Raw genomic sequence first — 14,791 nt, 5'->3', positions numbered from 1 at the left:
CATGCCACCCACAAGACTGCCCCCCAGGAGCTCACACAGAGCTATGGGGTCTGGTCCCCAGCACATCAAAGAAAGCCCATGGGTCAGACCTCATCTCAGCTTTTTCTCACTGTGTGTGACCCTGGTAACTCACTTCAGTCTCTGAACCTCAGTTTCCTCATTTGACGAGAAAGAGCAATATCCACCGTGCAAAGTGATCAATGACAGGATAAGAAATCCTATCGGAAGCCCTGGCACACGTCCAGGCTCTCACTTCCCACCCTCACCCCAGGCCGATGGCTGTGCGATCCGTGGAGGCCACCGCAGAGGGTTCTTCATCCTCTGTCCAACCCTCCCTCCTTGCTAGGAACCTATTGGAAGGCTTCCCTTGGGGTCTGTGGGGCTGGGCAGGGGCACGAGGGGTCTCTGGCAGAGGCTCCAGCACAACCTGTCCCCCACTGTGAGCAGCTCTCCAGGGTCCTGAACAGGAACCTGACAAGGTCCCCCAGTTGGTTTCCTTCTGCTACAGGGTCCACAGCTGGATTCAGGGGCTATGCTGTGGCCAGTGACATTTCCCTTGGTTTTTTTTCCTTTGGTGAGGAAGACTGGCCCTGAGCTGACATCTGTTGCCAATCTTCCTCTATTTCTTCTATGTGGGATGCCGCCACAGTGTGACTTGATGAGTGGTGTGTAGGTCCATGCCCAGGATCTGAGCCTGCAAACCCCAGGCAGCGGAAGTGGAGCTCGCAAACGTAATCACTACACCACTGGACTGGCCCCCCTCTTCCCTCATTTTTGAGAAACTCTGAGGTCATTTAGAGAGTTGGTGAGGAGTCCAGCTCCAGGCCCAAATCCTATGTGTGGACTTTCAGGCTCGACTCCAGGCAATGACACAGGCTTTACCTGAGGCCTCCCCACACCAGAGATCACCGCAGGCTCTGAAGAGACTACAGGCAGGGACCCAGGACCCTCCCAGCACTCCCATCGGGCTGGACATGCCACGCACACAGCTGCATTCCCAGCCTAGGCACCTGCCTTCCGAGGCCTCCTTATGGGGACCCCAGGCTGAGGCCTTCCCAAAGCCGCTCTGCCGACACCACTGACCCGGGGCCTCCACCTCAGTGCTCAGAGCTCTCCACACTCAGCCCTTCTCCCTCCTTCTCTCCCTGGGAAGTCAGCAGGAGCCATCTGTCCAGGGCCGGTCCCGGGATGGAGCCCTGGGGGAGGCGGGACCTCGTCCTGTGAGCCTTATGCTGTTGTAATAAGGGGATACAGGCTCGACTGCTGCTTCCAGGTCAGCTTCTTGTCTTAACTGATCACCTGGCAGCACAGCTCCTGGCAGGCAGACCCGCCTTACTTGCCCTCATTCTCTCACCTGTAAACTCAGGGCAACAATGGACGTCTCCCAAGGTCAGGAAGATGGAAAAAGGCAACAGCATGAATGTTCAGTCACACAAGTGACTCCCCCCTCCCCCCAGCTCACTGACAAACTGGGTGACAGCCACGAGAACCCGATCAGATCAAGAGAGAGCCGGGCCAGTGCAGATGATGGGTTATCGGTCTTAGAATGCAGTGACATTCCATTCAATCTGGACAGTGACAGGAGGGAAATGTAAGTGCAGTTACTGCTTCAGGGGTGGAATGTCAACCCCAGACAGTCGAGGTCATGGAAGTCTGGGAAGAGCGACTTCCCTGAAGTCAGGCTGGCATCGCACACTCGCCTGGAGCCGTTCCTGCCTCCAGCGGCGCATCCGCGTCCCAGAGCCAGGGGCGGGGGCAGGGAGAAGCCCAGCAGAGTGCCACTGACCCTGCCACCCTTACGGAGATTCACTAGTTTTTCTTGAATAAATGCTTTCAGTTTTTATACCTTTGGGTCACTTCTCAAGTTCTGAGATGCTGTGTTTCTCACCCACAGGACTGCAGGATTCTTCCCGCGGTCCCCTGCAGTGGGGAGAAGCTTTCCTGAGGCCCTCTGTCTGCCATGCTGCCAGTCCCACCTCCTCCACTCTGGGAATTTATGTGCTGGCAAAAGCTGAGGCCTTGTTTGCAACAAGAGATTGGAAACCACCTGAAAATCCACCGACAGGCAGTGGTCTGGGGGCTACAGTGGCCCCCACTCCATGGATGTAGCATGGACCCAGGCAGGTCTCAGGTGCTGACAAAGCTAGAGGTGCCATGTAGGCTGAGTGGAAAAGGCATGGGGTGAATATACGCCTATAGTTCCCTGTATCTGCATAAAGCCCCAGGACACACAAGAAACAAGCACCAGGGGTTGCCTGTTTCGGGGGAAATCACGGAATTGAGAGAGAGATGTGGGAAGAGACTCTTCATATATATTCGTTTTTTTTTTTTTTAAAGATTGGCACCTGGGCTAACAACTGTGCAACTGTGGCCATTTTTTTTTTCTGCCTTATCTCCACAAATCCCCCCTGGTACACAGTTGTATATCTTAGTTGCAGGTCCTTCTAGTTGTGGCATATGGGACGGCACCTCAACGTGGGCTGATGAGTGGTGCCATGTCTGCGCTCAGGATCTGAACCAGCGAAACCCTGGGCCACCGCAGCCGAGCGCACAAGTGCAAACTTAACCACTCGGCCACGGGGCCAGCCCCTTCATGTATATTCTTAAGTGTTTCTTTCAAATGTTTAACCACGTGTGTTAAAATTCTAAAATTAAATTAATTAACTAAATTTCAGTTTACAAGAATTATCAATTAAAAGGGAAATAACGTAATTCCCTTTTCCTGTGAATGTCTCAGCAGTGTCCTTGGGGTCAGGAAGAAAAGAGACATAACCGTGCAGTGTTCTAGTGGTCCAGGGAAGGAGACGCAGAGACCATGGAGCCTGCCACCTGGGAGAGGGATCCAGGGAGCCTCAGGGGAGGAGCTCAAACAGCCCATGTGAGCCCAGGAGACTCAAGGAACACCCTGCATGAGCCCAGAGGACCCATCATGACCAACAGCCCGCGTGAGCCCGGGGACTCATCATGGCCAACAGCCCGGGTCAGCCCAGGGGACTCTTCATAACCACCCCCCTTCGCTGCTGGGAGGCTGAAAAGTGCTTTTCCACATCAGCCCGCTCAGCGGGGAAGCTGAGAGGCACACAGACTGCTGTCCACAGACGTCCATGACAGGGCCACCGAATGGAAGACGGAATTACTGCAAAGTGCTTCACAGACACAAAAACGCTACGAGTGATTGATTTGATTTCAGATCCTTGGTTCTCCTAGCCTCTGTACTTAGAACCCAGAAGGAAGTGTCTCAATACGGTTAAGCTCCTCACATTACTGGCTGTTACGATTCATCATCATTCCCATTTCTCCAGGGATTTTGCTGGGATTACTTACTTCTCCCTCGCTCCCCTTCAGCCTGGGCCTGTCTGGTGGCATCTGGTGCTCATACTCCCTCCACCCCAGTAGGACAATGGCGTTTGCTGCGGCATGATGGGTGGAGGTGCAGCTGACCTCCGACCCCGCAGCAGTGGGCAATTAGTGGGGAGACAGCAGCCACGAGTGAAACACATGCAGCATCTCCTGAAAATACAAAACAGAAGCAGGCCTGCCCCTCACTCTGGCCCCTTGTCCTCTTTTATGTCTGGCTGCAGCCTGGGCAAGGCCCTGGCCAAGGCACATGTCACATGGACACCAGGTACTTCACCACCCAGACACCTCCGCTCAGAACAGCCGAGAAGCTACTTAGGACACTTGTCACAGGGATGTCTCAGGGGCCAAATTTCTGCAAAAAACAGGGGGGATACACACTGAAGATCACGGCGACCTCTGGCAGGAGGGGGAGTGACTGTACGGGGCTTCCGGGGTTTGGCCATTTCTTGACCTGGTCAGGGCCATACAGGTGTTTGTTTGTGAAAACTCACTGTGACTACACCACTATTTTACAGTGAGAGGGTTACACATGCACACACACGTATGTGTGCAGTGACACTGTAGTGTGCCTCTGCGGCCATCTCTACATCTGTGTCCTCCCTGTATCTCTCTGTATCGATGGAGCAGTGTCTGTATCTGTGTCTGTGACTCTGGGCCTGTGTCTACATACCTGTGTCCTCTCTGTGTCTGCATCTCTCTGTATCTATGGAGCGGTGTCTGTAACTGTAACTGCATCTGTGCCTCTGTCTGTGACTCTGGGTCTGTATCTACGTACCTGTGTCCATGTACCTGTATCTATATCGACACAGCCGCAGTGAGAGAAGGATTTAAATCTCTTAGAGACTCTTTCTCTTCCCCAACCTGGAGGCCCTCTCCCCAGTGGGGCCATCATAGAACAAGTCCCTTTGGGGGGCTCAGGCTAAGGTGACACTGCCACCCACAGGGTCCCCACTCTTGGGGATCCAGACTCTGTGGCTTCTGTACCATCCGCTGGTCCCATAGCGTGTCTGCATTTAGCCCACCTGGAGTCACCTGGAGAATGGCGTCCTCTTCCCCTCACAATCGGAGAGAACCATTTGTGAGGGGACAGTCGGCGGGGGTGCATTTGGTGGTGAGGTGACAGGGTGGGTATGACTGGAAAGGGCTTGGATCGACCCTCTTCTCCCCAGCACTGGGCCCCACAGGCCCCACAGTGACCCTTCACTGTCCCCAGATTCCTGCACCTGCAGGACAAACCTCACCAGGATACACAGAAACCACACGTCCCGACACAAACATGCACCTTTCTAATGCATCTTACTGTAAAATTTGCAAGCGACACTGGGCGTTCTCAAAGCCGCACCCTGCTGAAGCAGATACGCGCCAGGCCCAGCCCTCTCTGGGGAACCACCATTCCGCCGGCACTGTCTAGGCATTTCTTTCCCATGTACGAGACCGTACTGAGCTCTCGACACTTTACACAAACGTGTCAGGCCGTGCTTGTTACTCTGAAACTTGCTTTCTCCAGCTGCAAACTGGGCAGAGGTCCTCTGGGAGGACAGGGGCATGACTTGATGGCAGAACCATGGGTTCCCAGAGGAGATAAAAGGCCCAAGGCCCCCTGCCCGACCAGGCCAGAGTGAGGCCTGACAAGGTCAGAGAGGCATGGGGCCAGTAGGACCCCACTGCTGAGTTCCCTGGCCCTGCGCCCCATGCTTTTCTCTGTCAAGGGCTAAGCCATAAATATCTTTGGCTTTGTGGGCATATAGTCTGTACTGCAACGATTCAACTCGGCTGCCGTAGATGAAAGCCACCACAGCTGACACACAATAAATGGCTGTGGCCATGCACCAATGACACTCGATGCACAAAAGTGGGCGGTGGGCCACGTCGGGCCACAGTTAGCTGTCCCTGCACTTGACTGTGAAACCACTGAACCCTTCAGCTCACACCTCCCTCCCCACCACCCCTGTGTTCTCAACGCCCCCTGAGAGCACCGAGGACCTCAAGCCAGCTCCACGCTGCAGTCACCTCAGAGCTCTGAGAGGCCCTGGACGGAGCCCAGGTCCAATAAACCAAAACGTCCAGAGGTGGGACTCGGGCAGGATGTGCCCCCAAGCTCCCTGGTCATTCCATCAAGTGACAAGCTCCAGAACTGCTGTCCTCGAGGGCTGATGGCTAATCTCGAGGAGCGGGGCTGGGGGTGGGGCTGGATGTGGTGCCCCCTCAGGAATGAAGCCTGCAGGACATGGGGATGCTGGGGTCCTGCTGCTGAGCCCTCCACCCTGTGGTGGGTGGTAGAGAAGGGTCCAGGCAGGGCAGCCTCCAGGTCCCCAGCTGTCACCGACCAAAGCCAGACGGAAAACTCAGCTCACCCGGAAACGTCCAGGACGGGCCCATCCTGCCCGGGCCCTCGGATCTGGAAGTTCAGTCAGTACAGAGAGAGGACGGGGACATGGTGCCTACAAATTCAGGCACTCCCTTGGGTCACCCTGTCATCAACTCTCCCTTCAAGCCCCTCCCAATGTCCGTGCTCTGACCAGGAGAGTTTAATTACTGATGGGCCCGCAGTCTGTGCTGAGCCTGCTTCTGCATTTGGGTTGACCAGGCGAACTGTCCTCCCAGACCCCAGAGACAGGAAGGGGGAGCCCGCGGGTCTCTTACTGAAGCCTCTGTGATCCCGTAAAAGGCCGGGGGGTAAAGTGATTGCACACGAGCCTCACACAGCCCTGGGGACAGGGGACAGTCTACATTTGAAAGCTCAGTGACACGCCACCATGAGGCATATCTCCCGCAGCTGAAAGCGATGAGCTGAAGCACGCTGCCTGCACTCAGGGCTCTCTGTCAACGCCAAAGATGGCGGCTCCAGGGCCACCTTCCTGTCCCACTCCTGACCTCACTGCCCCTCCTGGAAGGAGATTCCCTACAAAACAAGTGTGCGATCGCCCTGGACCTGCATGACCCCCGACCACCGCTTCGTTCTTGGCCCCTTCCAACTCATCTGAAGCTCCTCTCTCCCGAGGGAGCTGTCCTGTCCATGGTCCATGCCCAGATGGTGGCTCAGCCTCCAAAGGCTGCAGCCAGGCCATGGGAGTCAAAGATCAGCCGCGAGAGGGCTCAGGAATGTCTTCCCACGTGACCCCCCTGACTCCATACCCCCTTCACCTGTCCTACTCAGGATGTGCCCCCAAGCCCACTCTTGTCCCTTTCCGGGAAAGGCCATCCTGGACCCAGGAGATTCTAGGAAGGCAGCAGCTGGGATGCACCTCCAGCACCTTGGTTCCTAGGCCGCTCTGCTCAGGAGAGGGCAGGCAGGGCCTGGAGGGCAGGGTCTTAGGGACAGGCACCCTCGGAGGACCAGAGACTGCTGGCCGGGGACACCTGCCCCAGCAGCACCTGCTGCCCCTTGTGGACAGGGAGGCTCGGAGGGGCTGCTGGGAGTGGAGGGGACGGAGGTGCAGATCACAGTGCCCCTCCAAGTGCAGCGGTGACAGCAATATGATTCTGACCATGGTGGACGAAGAAAGAAAACATCCAGGTGCCACATGGGAGCCAGAAACCAGAGAGCTGCACAGGGCTCTCAAGGTGCCTGGGACGTGGGCTCCCATGAGACAGGAGGAGCTGAGGGCAGAGGGCAGCAGCGTCGGGGATGGGAGCTCTGGGGCCTGTGAGGACGGAGCAGCTCCTGCACCACAGCCACACGAGGAGCCGGGGTGAGCACCTGGCATCGCCTCCTCCTGCCCTCTGGTCTCCTGCTGGTGCCTCCAGGGCCAAACCTCCCGAGGCCAGGGTGCAAGGAGCCTGGTCCCTGTCCATCCAGACCAGCCCCTCCCACTCCCCGGGCACAGCAAGGGCAGGAGGGGGACGGCATCCACACAGCCTTCTCCCTGTCGTCCACCCTCCCCCCGCCACAGGGACCCTGCAGAGAGCCTGGTGGCCACAGAGCCCCACAGAGCTTGGAGCAGCACCAGCCTCCAACGCCCCCTGTCTTGAAGCAGCCCGGGCTGGGCCACGGAGGACCCGGGAGGCTCAGAGGGCCACCGTGTGCTTGTCCCTGTGGACGCCCCAGAGCACCTGTCACCGGCAGGAGATGGGCGTAGAGAGGAGTCAAGTCGATGCAGCTGGATGACGGGGATCATGTGCGGGGCTGGCACCCGCCCCCCCTCCCATCCCAGACAGACAACGACGACACCACGACATGTCCCCTCACGTTCTGTCCTCTGGAAACCCTTTACCAAGGAGCGCTGCAGCACCTCTGTGTGGCACGAGGAGGGGCTGAGTAGAGTGTTAATTAAGACGGAGGAAGCAAGTCTTTCAGCATCTTCCCTGGGACTCATTTTGATCAACCACCAGGGCCCACGGCCTTGATCGGCGCCATTGAATTTGGAAGAAAGTTAGACGAGCTTTCAAATTAGCCACTGGGGGCAGGAGCAGGGAGTAAGAAGGAAGGGCTGGCTGCATGCTAAGCATGAGCTATCCCTGTGGATGGAGGAGCGGGGCTGGATGTCAACGCCCACCACGGACCCTCCCAGCAAGTCCGTGCTGACTGCCATCACTGGTGACATGGAAAGTGCGACTTGTCATCAGACTTAGAAGGACAGTTCACGATGCTGTCACGGCAGGCTGGGACACTCAATGGGGCAGGCAATGAATGAGGACACTAAGGAACAAGTCCCCTGCCTGAGGGAGGACTCAACACCCAACACCCTTCAAAGGCAGCAGCTCAGAGACAGTGACACCTGGAGTCCCTGCCCACGGCTACGTGCACAGTGTGTCCTGCTGTCCCGGCAGGGTGTGGAGAGCTCATGCTGGGGTCCCACCCAGGCCCGTGGAGAGCATGTTCTGCAGATTCACACAGGGTGGGCAGGAGGGATGTGAGGGGGTCCTTCCGTGGACCATCCCTCCCTGGTGTCACCTCACACCTGTGGGGAGGGATGGCTGGATGGGGTGGCACAGAAACGCCCCGCCCCTGACCAGGCCCCAGGCCAGGCTCAGCACCCAAGTACTGACCAGGGTGTGAGGGTGCTGGTACCCCCTTCTCTCACAGCCTCCCCACCCAGGGATTCTCCAGACCCCTTACCCTGCCCCCAGCCCTGGGATTCAAGGGGCTGGCCTAACAAGCCTCACGATGGGCAGTCACGTGATGCAGGTCTGCCAGTCATCCACCTCCACCTCATCCTTGGTGATGGGACAGACACGTGACCCACAGTGACTAATTAGAAGCTGACCAGGAACAGTGCCTCCCTCTCCACCTGGGACTATAGAGCTGGAGGACATGTGGGGGCACTAGCTCCACTGTGTCCCCCCTTGGGAGATGGGGCCTGAGATAAAGCCAGCATGGAGTCAATGGGGCCATGGGGTAAGCAGGAGACGTCTGCTGACATCACTGAGCACCTGGAACCAGCTATGCCTGACTCCCCTGTACTTCCCAGGACTGAGCCTTTTCTAGGTAAGGGAGTTCAAGCTTGTTTGTTATCACCTGTGAGCGAGGGGGAGGAGAGACAACAGAGAAGGAGGAGGAGGAGGCGGGAGGGATAGGTGGAGGATGAACACAACTAAACCAACACAGCTGCCATGACAGACCAGGATTTTGTCATTCTCCCTGACCTCTGTACCTTGACTGCCTCTCTATAAAATAGAAAGCTTCATCTCTTCAAGTAGCTATTTTAGGGGGAAGTAAGAGACATACTTAATGTAAGAATACCTCCACATCTTAAAAAAAAGATGCTCTATAAATTTGAGGCTTTGTTGTAAAGCTAAATAACTTCATGGGAAACCAAGAGTAAGGACACTCTAGAAATTTCCTTCGAATAACAACAGGGAATTGGCCAAAAATGCCCTGGTCAGTGTGATCTCAGTAACGCTCAGCGTCTCCAGGACTCAGCACTGTCTGCCTTTCCTAAGCACTTGGGGTGGAACCTGAGCCCAGATCCAGATGACAGGATGCACCGGGAACGGCTGGGGACAGACTCGGGACTGATCCCACGAAAGGGCATGACCTGCCATCCCTGACCTCAAAGAGACACCCCGCATCCTCCTGCCAAGTGCGTCCCCTCCTCCGGTAACAGCATCCTGATTTTCTCCCGGAGCTTCCCCGTTCTCTGAGTCCACGGGGTTGGGGGTGGGGGGGTGGTGACTGCCCACTCTAGCCCAGAGTTAGAGCTGTGACCCAAGCCTGGCCAATTAGAGCATTCCACTCCTCACGTCAATCAGAGCATTCCGCTCCTCTGGCCAATCAGGACATTCACTCTTCTGCCCTCAGGGAGGTCTGGCCAATCAGAGCATTCCGCTGCTCTGCCTCAGAGGGGTCCCTGATGGGCAGAGTTCCAAGCCAGGCCCATCGCGAATGAGGACAGTCAGTCCCAGGACTTCTGTGGGGAATGTGGGTGGAACAGTAGTAATGACGACAGAGGAGCTTCTCCCAGGACAGCTGTTAGCATTTGTGTGGTCCTAATTTTTCAGCAGCACAGGGGCCACCTGCCTGAGGATGCAGCCGCCGTAGGAAACGCTAGGGGCAGAGCCCCGAACCCGGGCAGACGGCCTTGTCAGCTGAGCCTGGACCCAGCAGCACCCAAGTGCTCCTACGACCAGCCTAGTAATCCCAAAGAGTTCCAGCTCCTTGAGTCGAGCTGTCTGCCCCTTGTAACCACAGGAAGTCTGACTGTCAGGTGTGGTTCCCAGGAGCTTTCAGGCACACTCCCGAATCCTGGAGCTCCTCGACCACCGAGACAGAGCCGGCAGGAGAAAATCAGGGAAAAGAGCAGCTACGTGCGCAGCCCCTTGTGCGTCTGCACCTGCGCTTCGGGCCGTCAGCAGGTCTGCATCCAACCTGAAAGCACGCCCCGTCCTCCCGAGGATCGTTCGGGAATGAGGCCGGTAGACGCCCCGAGAGGGGCCGTGGCAGGACGGACGCCACACCAGCTCGGACAGGATCCCACGGGCCCGAGCCCTGTCCACACCGCCCGGCTCCGGCTCCCTCTCCCCCTCCTCCCGGCCCGCTCGGTGCCCACGCAGGCAGGAAACGTACCACAATGACGAACAGGGCAGGGGCCACGAAGGCCCAGATGGTGCCACTCTCGAGCAACAGCCAGCAACTGGGGGGGAAGCAGAATGGTTACGTCAACACCTCCTTCCTCCCGCCTGGCGCCCAGCGTCTTTATCAGCTATGGAGTCAACCCGGGGCCCAGTCATAATAACATCGTTACTCCCAGCATTTATGCTTGTTTCTATCCATGATGGTCTCATGTCTCTCATTCTCGGAAGGGATTTTCGAGGTTTGCAGACCAGCTCAGGGAAAAGAAGGCTTCACAGGCCCCAGTTAGTGTAAAAATTCACCACCTCTGGAGAAGTTAGGCAAAATCCTAGGCAGGTTTTAATTTTATTATGAAAAATAAATAAATAGAGCTTTGCCAGGGGCTGGCTTTCTTCCAGAGCATTTCAAATACTAACTGGTGGCTTCTGTCACGGATTAGCGGATCAATGAGTCACCATGTGACACCATTCATCTGCTCCTCAGCTGTGGGTCCATCACACCTCCCAGCCTCGCCCCACAAGCAAAAGAAAAGGTTCCAGTCGCTCTGACTTCCCGAGAAGCCTCATCTAGGAAGCGGGGTCCAGCTTGAGGATGCGAAATTCCACGTGGCTTCCAAGATGTGACTCCAAGAACTCAGGCAAGAAAACCCGCTCCTCTCCTATTTCCTTTCTCTCCGGAGCATCAGAACTGCTGAGAGCCTGGTCCTGAGGGCGCCGTAAGAGGAATGCAGCTCCACCAGCTCAGGACGTGATCTCGGGAGACTGGCCCATCTCCACGGAGCCCTGGAGATCATCTCCCTGGATCTGGGACAGCCCCAGGGGCCTGGGCACGTTGGCCGGGATGTGGCCAGGAGTGTGGGGCAGTCCTGACACACAACCCGGATGACTCCGAGGGACCCCAGCACCCCACAATCTCACAGCGCCCCCTGAGGCAGGCGCTCTCATGACACCCACCCTGCAGATGAGGAAACTGAGGACCTAAGAGGTCAGGTGACCGGAGGCCACTCACCAGGTGTCCACCCTCCTGCCCCCATTCCTGCCCCGAGACCTCCTGGACCAGGAGACACTGGATGCCCTGAAACAGGTCCCACCTGCGCACCCAGAGCAGGGAGGGAAGACAGCGCCCCTCCCTTGGAGACGCAGTGCTTAAATGCACACGTGGCAAGTGTGAGTGGCGCCTCTGCAAAGGTCGCCTCACGCCCGGGCTCCTGCGACAGCAGACGGTTCTGCAAACAGAAAGCGCTCGCGTTCTGACACTGTCAGGCAGACTTTCAGTCCACGAGGGTCTCCTGATGTCCTGTCCTCTCCAGAGACTCCACCGCCTCCTGAGCCCTTGCTGGGCCACCTGCTGCCAGGCCGTGGGTGGAGAGGGGCTGCCACCAGACACCAACCCTGCTGGACACGTGCCAGGGGGCCCGTCTGCACGCTCCAGTCGGGATGAAGCGGAACAGACGCCCCAAGACTGTCTGAGAAGGAGCCGCTGCTTTAATTAGTGCCTCAGCTTCCACAACCATCCCCACTGGAAGGAAGGAGCCGGAACGACTGCTGCTGGATCCTCCTTGTTTCACTATGCACTCAGACAACGCTCTCTTCAAACGCTTCATTTTCAGTGAATTGTCGCACTAAAGTCGAAAAGGCTACATTCCTCCCCATTTAGCAACTCAGCCAGAACATTATCTCATCCTGAAGTGATGAGAATGCTTAACTTCTCTTCTTAAGCTCTCTCGGTGACGCTTCCTTTCGTGTTTTCACTCTGTGGGTCCTCAGCTTGGCTGAGGAGAGGGAGGAACATCCTAAAAACATTTGCGGTAAAACCTTTTGTCTTGTAAGGGGAGGAATCACGTTTCTGGAACTTGAACGTCGGACCTGCCCCCACAGCCCCATCCCAACCCCTTCCTGATTCAGCCATGGGCCCTTCAGCTGCGGTTTCAAAATGGGGGCATGAGGCCTCCAACAGCATGGCCGTTCTTACTGCCAGCCTCCTGCAGCCCCCTCCCCAGGAGAACCTGGGAGACCCCTCATGCACTCATGTCCCATGGGAGTCCTGCCACACGAGGGATGCGTCCCTGTCACTTACTTGTTACTCATTCCGTAACTGTCCGTGGCCGACGATACTGAAATGACACAGATCAGGAGAGGGGAACCTGTGGAAAGTGAGAGCACAGGATCCGTCAGTTTGCCCCTGCCACCTTTTATTCATCAGTCACTTCTTCGATTTGTACCCGATATGTACAAAGAACTGTGTGCTACGTGCTGGACACAGAGCAGCCTGTGTCCTCCAAGAACGTACAGTGTAAACACAGAGATAACTCACACTCACATGAATGTTAAGACAGGTCTGTTATAAATCTGATTCTAAATTTGAAAGCAACCCACTTGTGGTGGCTGGGAAAGCGGGGCATCCTCAGGGCCTGTGTCTGATGCAGCGCCCTGGGCCCGCAGCCTCTCCCTCTGCTCCCCCTGCAGTGAAGGGTGGGGGCGAGGAGCAGACACAGCCAAGGACCCACCCTGATTCCACCCACCGAACCTCCTGGAGGAGGGCTTCAGAGAAATGGCTCCTGCCAGGGACACTGCGTTTTGCGTATCCCTAGACTGGAAGGGCGGGTGGGAAGGGGGACAATACATTGAACACGCAGCTCTTTGTGCCGCCCTCCGTGGCTGAGTGTGCAGGGCCCCCGGGAGACCTCTGCTCAGAGGAGGAGAGGGCAGCTTGTCCTGGCTCCAGGACTAGCCGCCTCAACGTGGCAGCTCTCCCACGACCTCTAGCGCAGTCAGCTCCAGGCCCGCCCTTCTGAGGTCAGTTGTAAATAATCTCCTGGAAAAGGCGTTTCCTGGAGAGCGGTCTCATCTCTGAAAAACTTTGTTCTGATGTCAACATAGTTTAAATGCCTCACAGAACATCTGGACAAAAAAGCTGCCTGGCTCACAAAGGAGACCAGGTGGCCCCTGGGGAGAGGCAGACAGATGGGGTGACATGCCTGTCACGGTGGCCCCTTGACCACATTTGAGCTTTCTGTATGCGAGCACAACCTAACAGAGGGTGAAGCTTTGCTCTGGTGTCTGGATGCCTCCGGCTGCGCGCTCCTGCCTGGACGGGCCCAGAGCCACGCAAGACGAGGATGCACTGGGATCCGGTTCAGGCCCTGCTGCCCACTCACTGGGGGCCTTGGTTTCCTCAGACGGCATGGAGAATCCTCACTGCCTGGCTCATGTGGGGTGGGGAGATCCCAGGGGACCTGAGATGTAAGGGCCTTGGGGACATCAAGCCCCAGACACTGTCAGTCACCACCAGAGGCCCCAGTCCCGACTGAGGAAGCCCACGCCGCAGCGGGCAGGAGGCGCTGACACCGTGGGGCTATCGTCCCTTGCCAGGAGCACCGGGTCCACAGGATGGCCACCACAGGCCACACAGGGGCCCCTTTTGGAAGGTACGGCAAGGCCTAGGGGGCCCCCAGGATGAGTTTTCCTACTCGGTGGTGGAGGCCTTCGCTTTGAGCCGATGCTTGCGCCCCCCTTGCCCTGACCCTGGTCGTGATGAAGACCCGAGTCAACGGCTGGCATCTCTTTGCTGCTGAAAGTTAAACGGAGGAGTCGAAGATTCTTTTTCTGTACTCACAACTGACAGGTTTCTCGTACGACCCCAAAGCAGCACCAGAAGCTCCTGTGCCATTTCTCCTCTGTGTCCTCACCTGTGACCAGCAGAGGCCAGGCCACGAGGTGTGACCGGAGGGCGTGCCTGAGCAGAGGGCGCCCACTCTCTGCTTTCTCTGAAACAAGCTGCAGGAGCCACAGGGACTGGGCGAGGCTGTGTGTTCTTAAGAAGAAAAAGCTCCCAGGTTGAATGAGGAGCGTGGGAGCAGGCTGGAGAAAGAAGCGAGAGGGGAAAGCCTGGGCTTTGGAGCCAACAGACACCTGGTTCTATTCCCAGGGCCACTGGGGACCCGCTGTGCAGCCTCAGGGGACCAGCTGGACCTCTGTGTGGCCACATTCTCACTATGGAGATGAGATGACGGCACCCTCCTTATCAGGCTGCTGTGGGGCTCACACAGCTGCGGCCGTGTGTGACTGGTGAGGAGGTCGGTGTAGGAGGCTGATAGGTACAATACTCTCCACCATCAGAAACCAACGCAGACCCGTCCACTCTTCCTGTCACCTGAAACTTAGGTCCCAGTAACCCATCAGACACGTCACAGGCTCCTGCAGACAATGGGGGTCCCTCCAGTCCTGTCACATGGACACTTAGGGAGTTAAGGGGTGCTCTCTGTGGCATGCAGTGGGCTTCCAGAGGGACCAACCGGTGCTTGCACAGCTTCTGCTTCTAAGACCCAGCGAGGAGGATGTAAGGTCGACTGTGAGGAGCGCGTGCCAGGAAACACTAACCAGGACAGACAAAGACTTGAGAGGATGGACAAAATGACCC

The 14,791-nt window shown here is 57.0% G+C and overlaps 1 protein-coding gene across 6 annotated transcripts in view; it reads right to left on the bottom strand.

Moving 5' to 3' along the window:
* ADGRD1 (adhesion G protein-coupled receptor D1) overlaps positions 1-14,791 on the bottom strand; it is a 171,982-nt gene that overhangs the window by 8,975 nt on the left and 148,216 nt on the right. For all 6 annotated transcript variants that reach the window (XM_070627345.1, XM_070627348.1, XM_070627346.1 and 3 more), the window contains 2 exons: positions 12,449-12,515; positions 10,367-10,433 (listed from right to left, as the gene is read on the bottom strand). In XM_070627345.1, the coding sequence (XP_070483446.1) occupies positions 10,367-10,433; positions 12,449-12,515 (134 nt within the window). The remainder of the gene's footprint in view (positions 1-10,366; positions 10,434-12,448; positions 12,516-14,791) is intronic.

This window comes from Equus przewalskii, chromosome 7 (assembly GCF_037783145.1).
Source record: "Equus przewalskii isolate Varuska chromosome 7, EquPr2, whole genome shotgun sequence".
NCBI lineage: Eukaryota > Metazoa > Chordata > Mammalia > Perissodactyla > Equidae > Equus > Equus przewalskii.
Note: the sequence above shows the minus strand (reverse complement) of the source record. Positions and strands in the feature narration are given on the sequence as shown.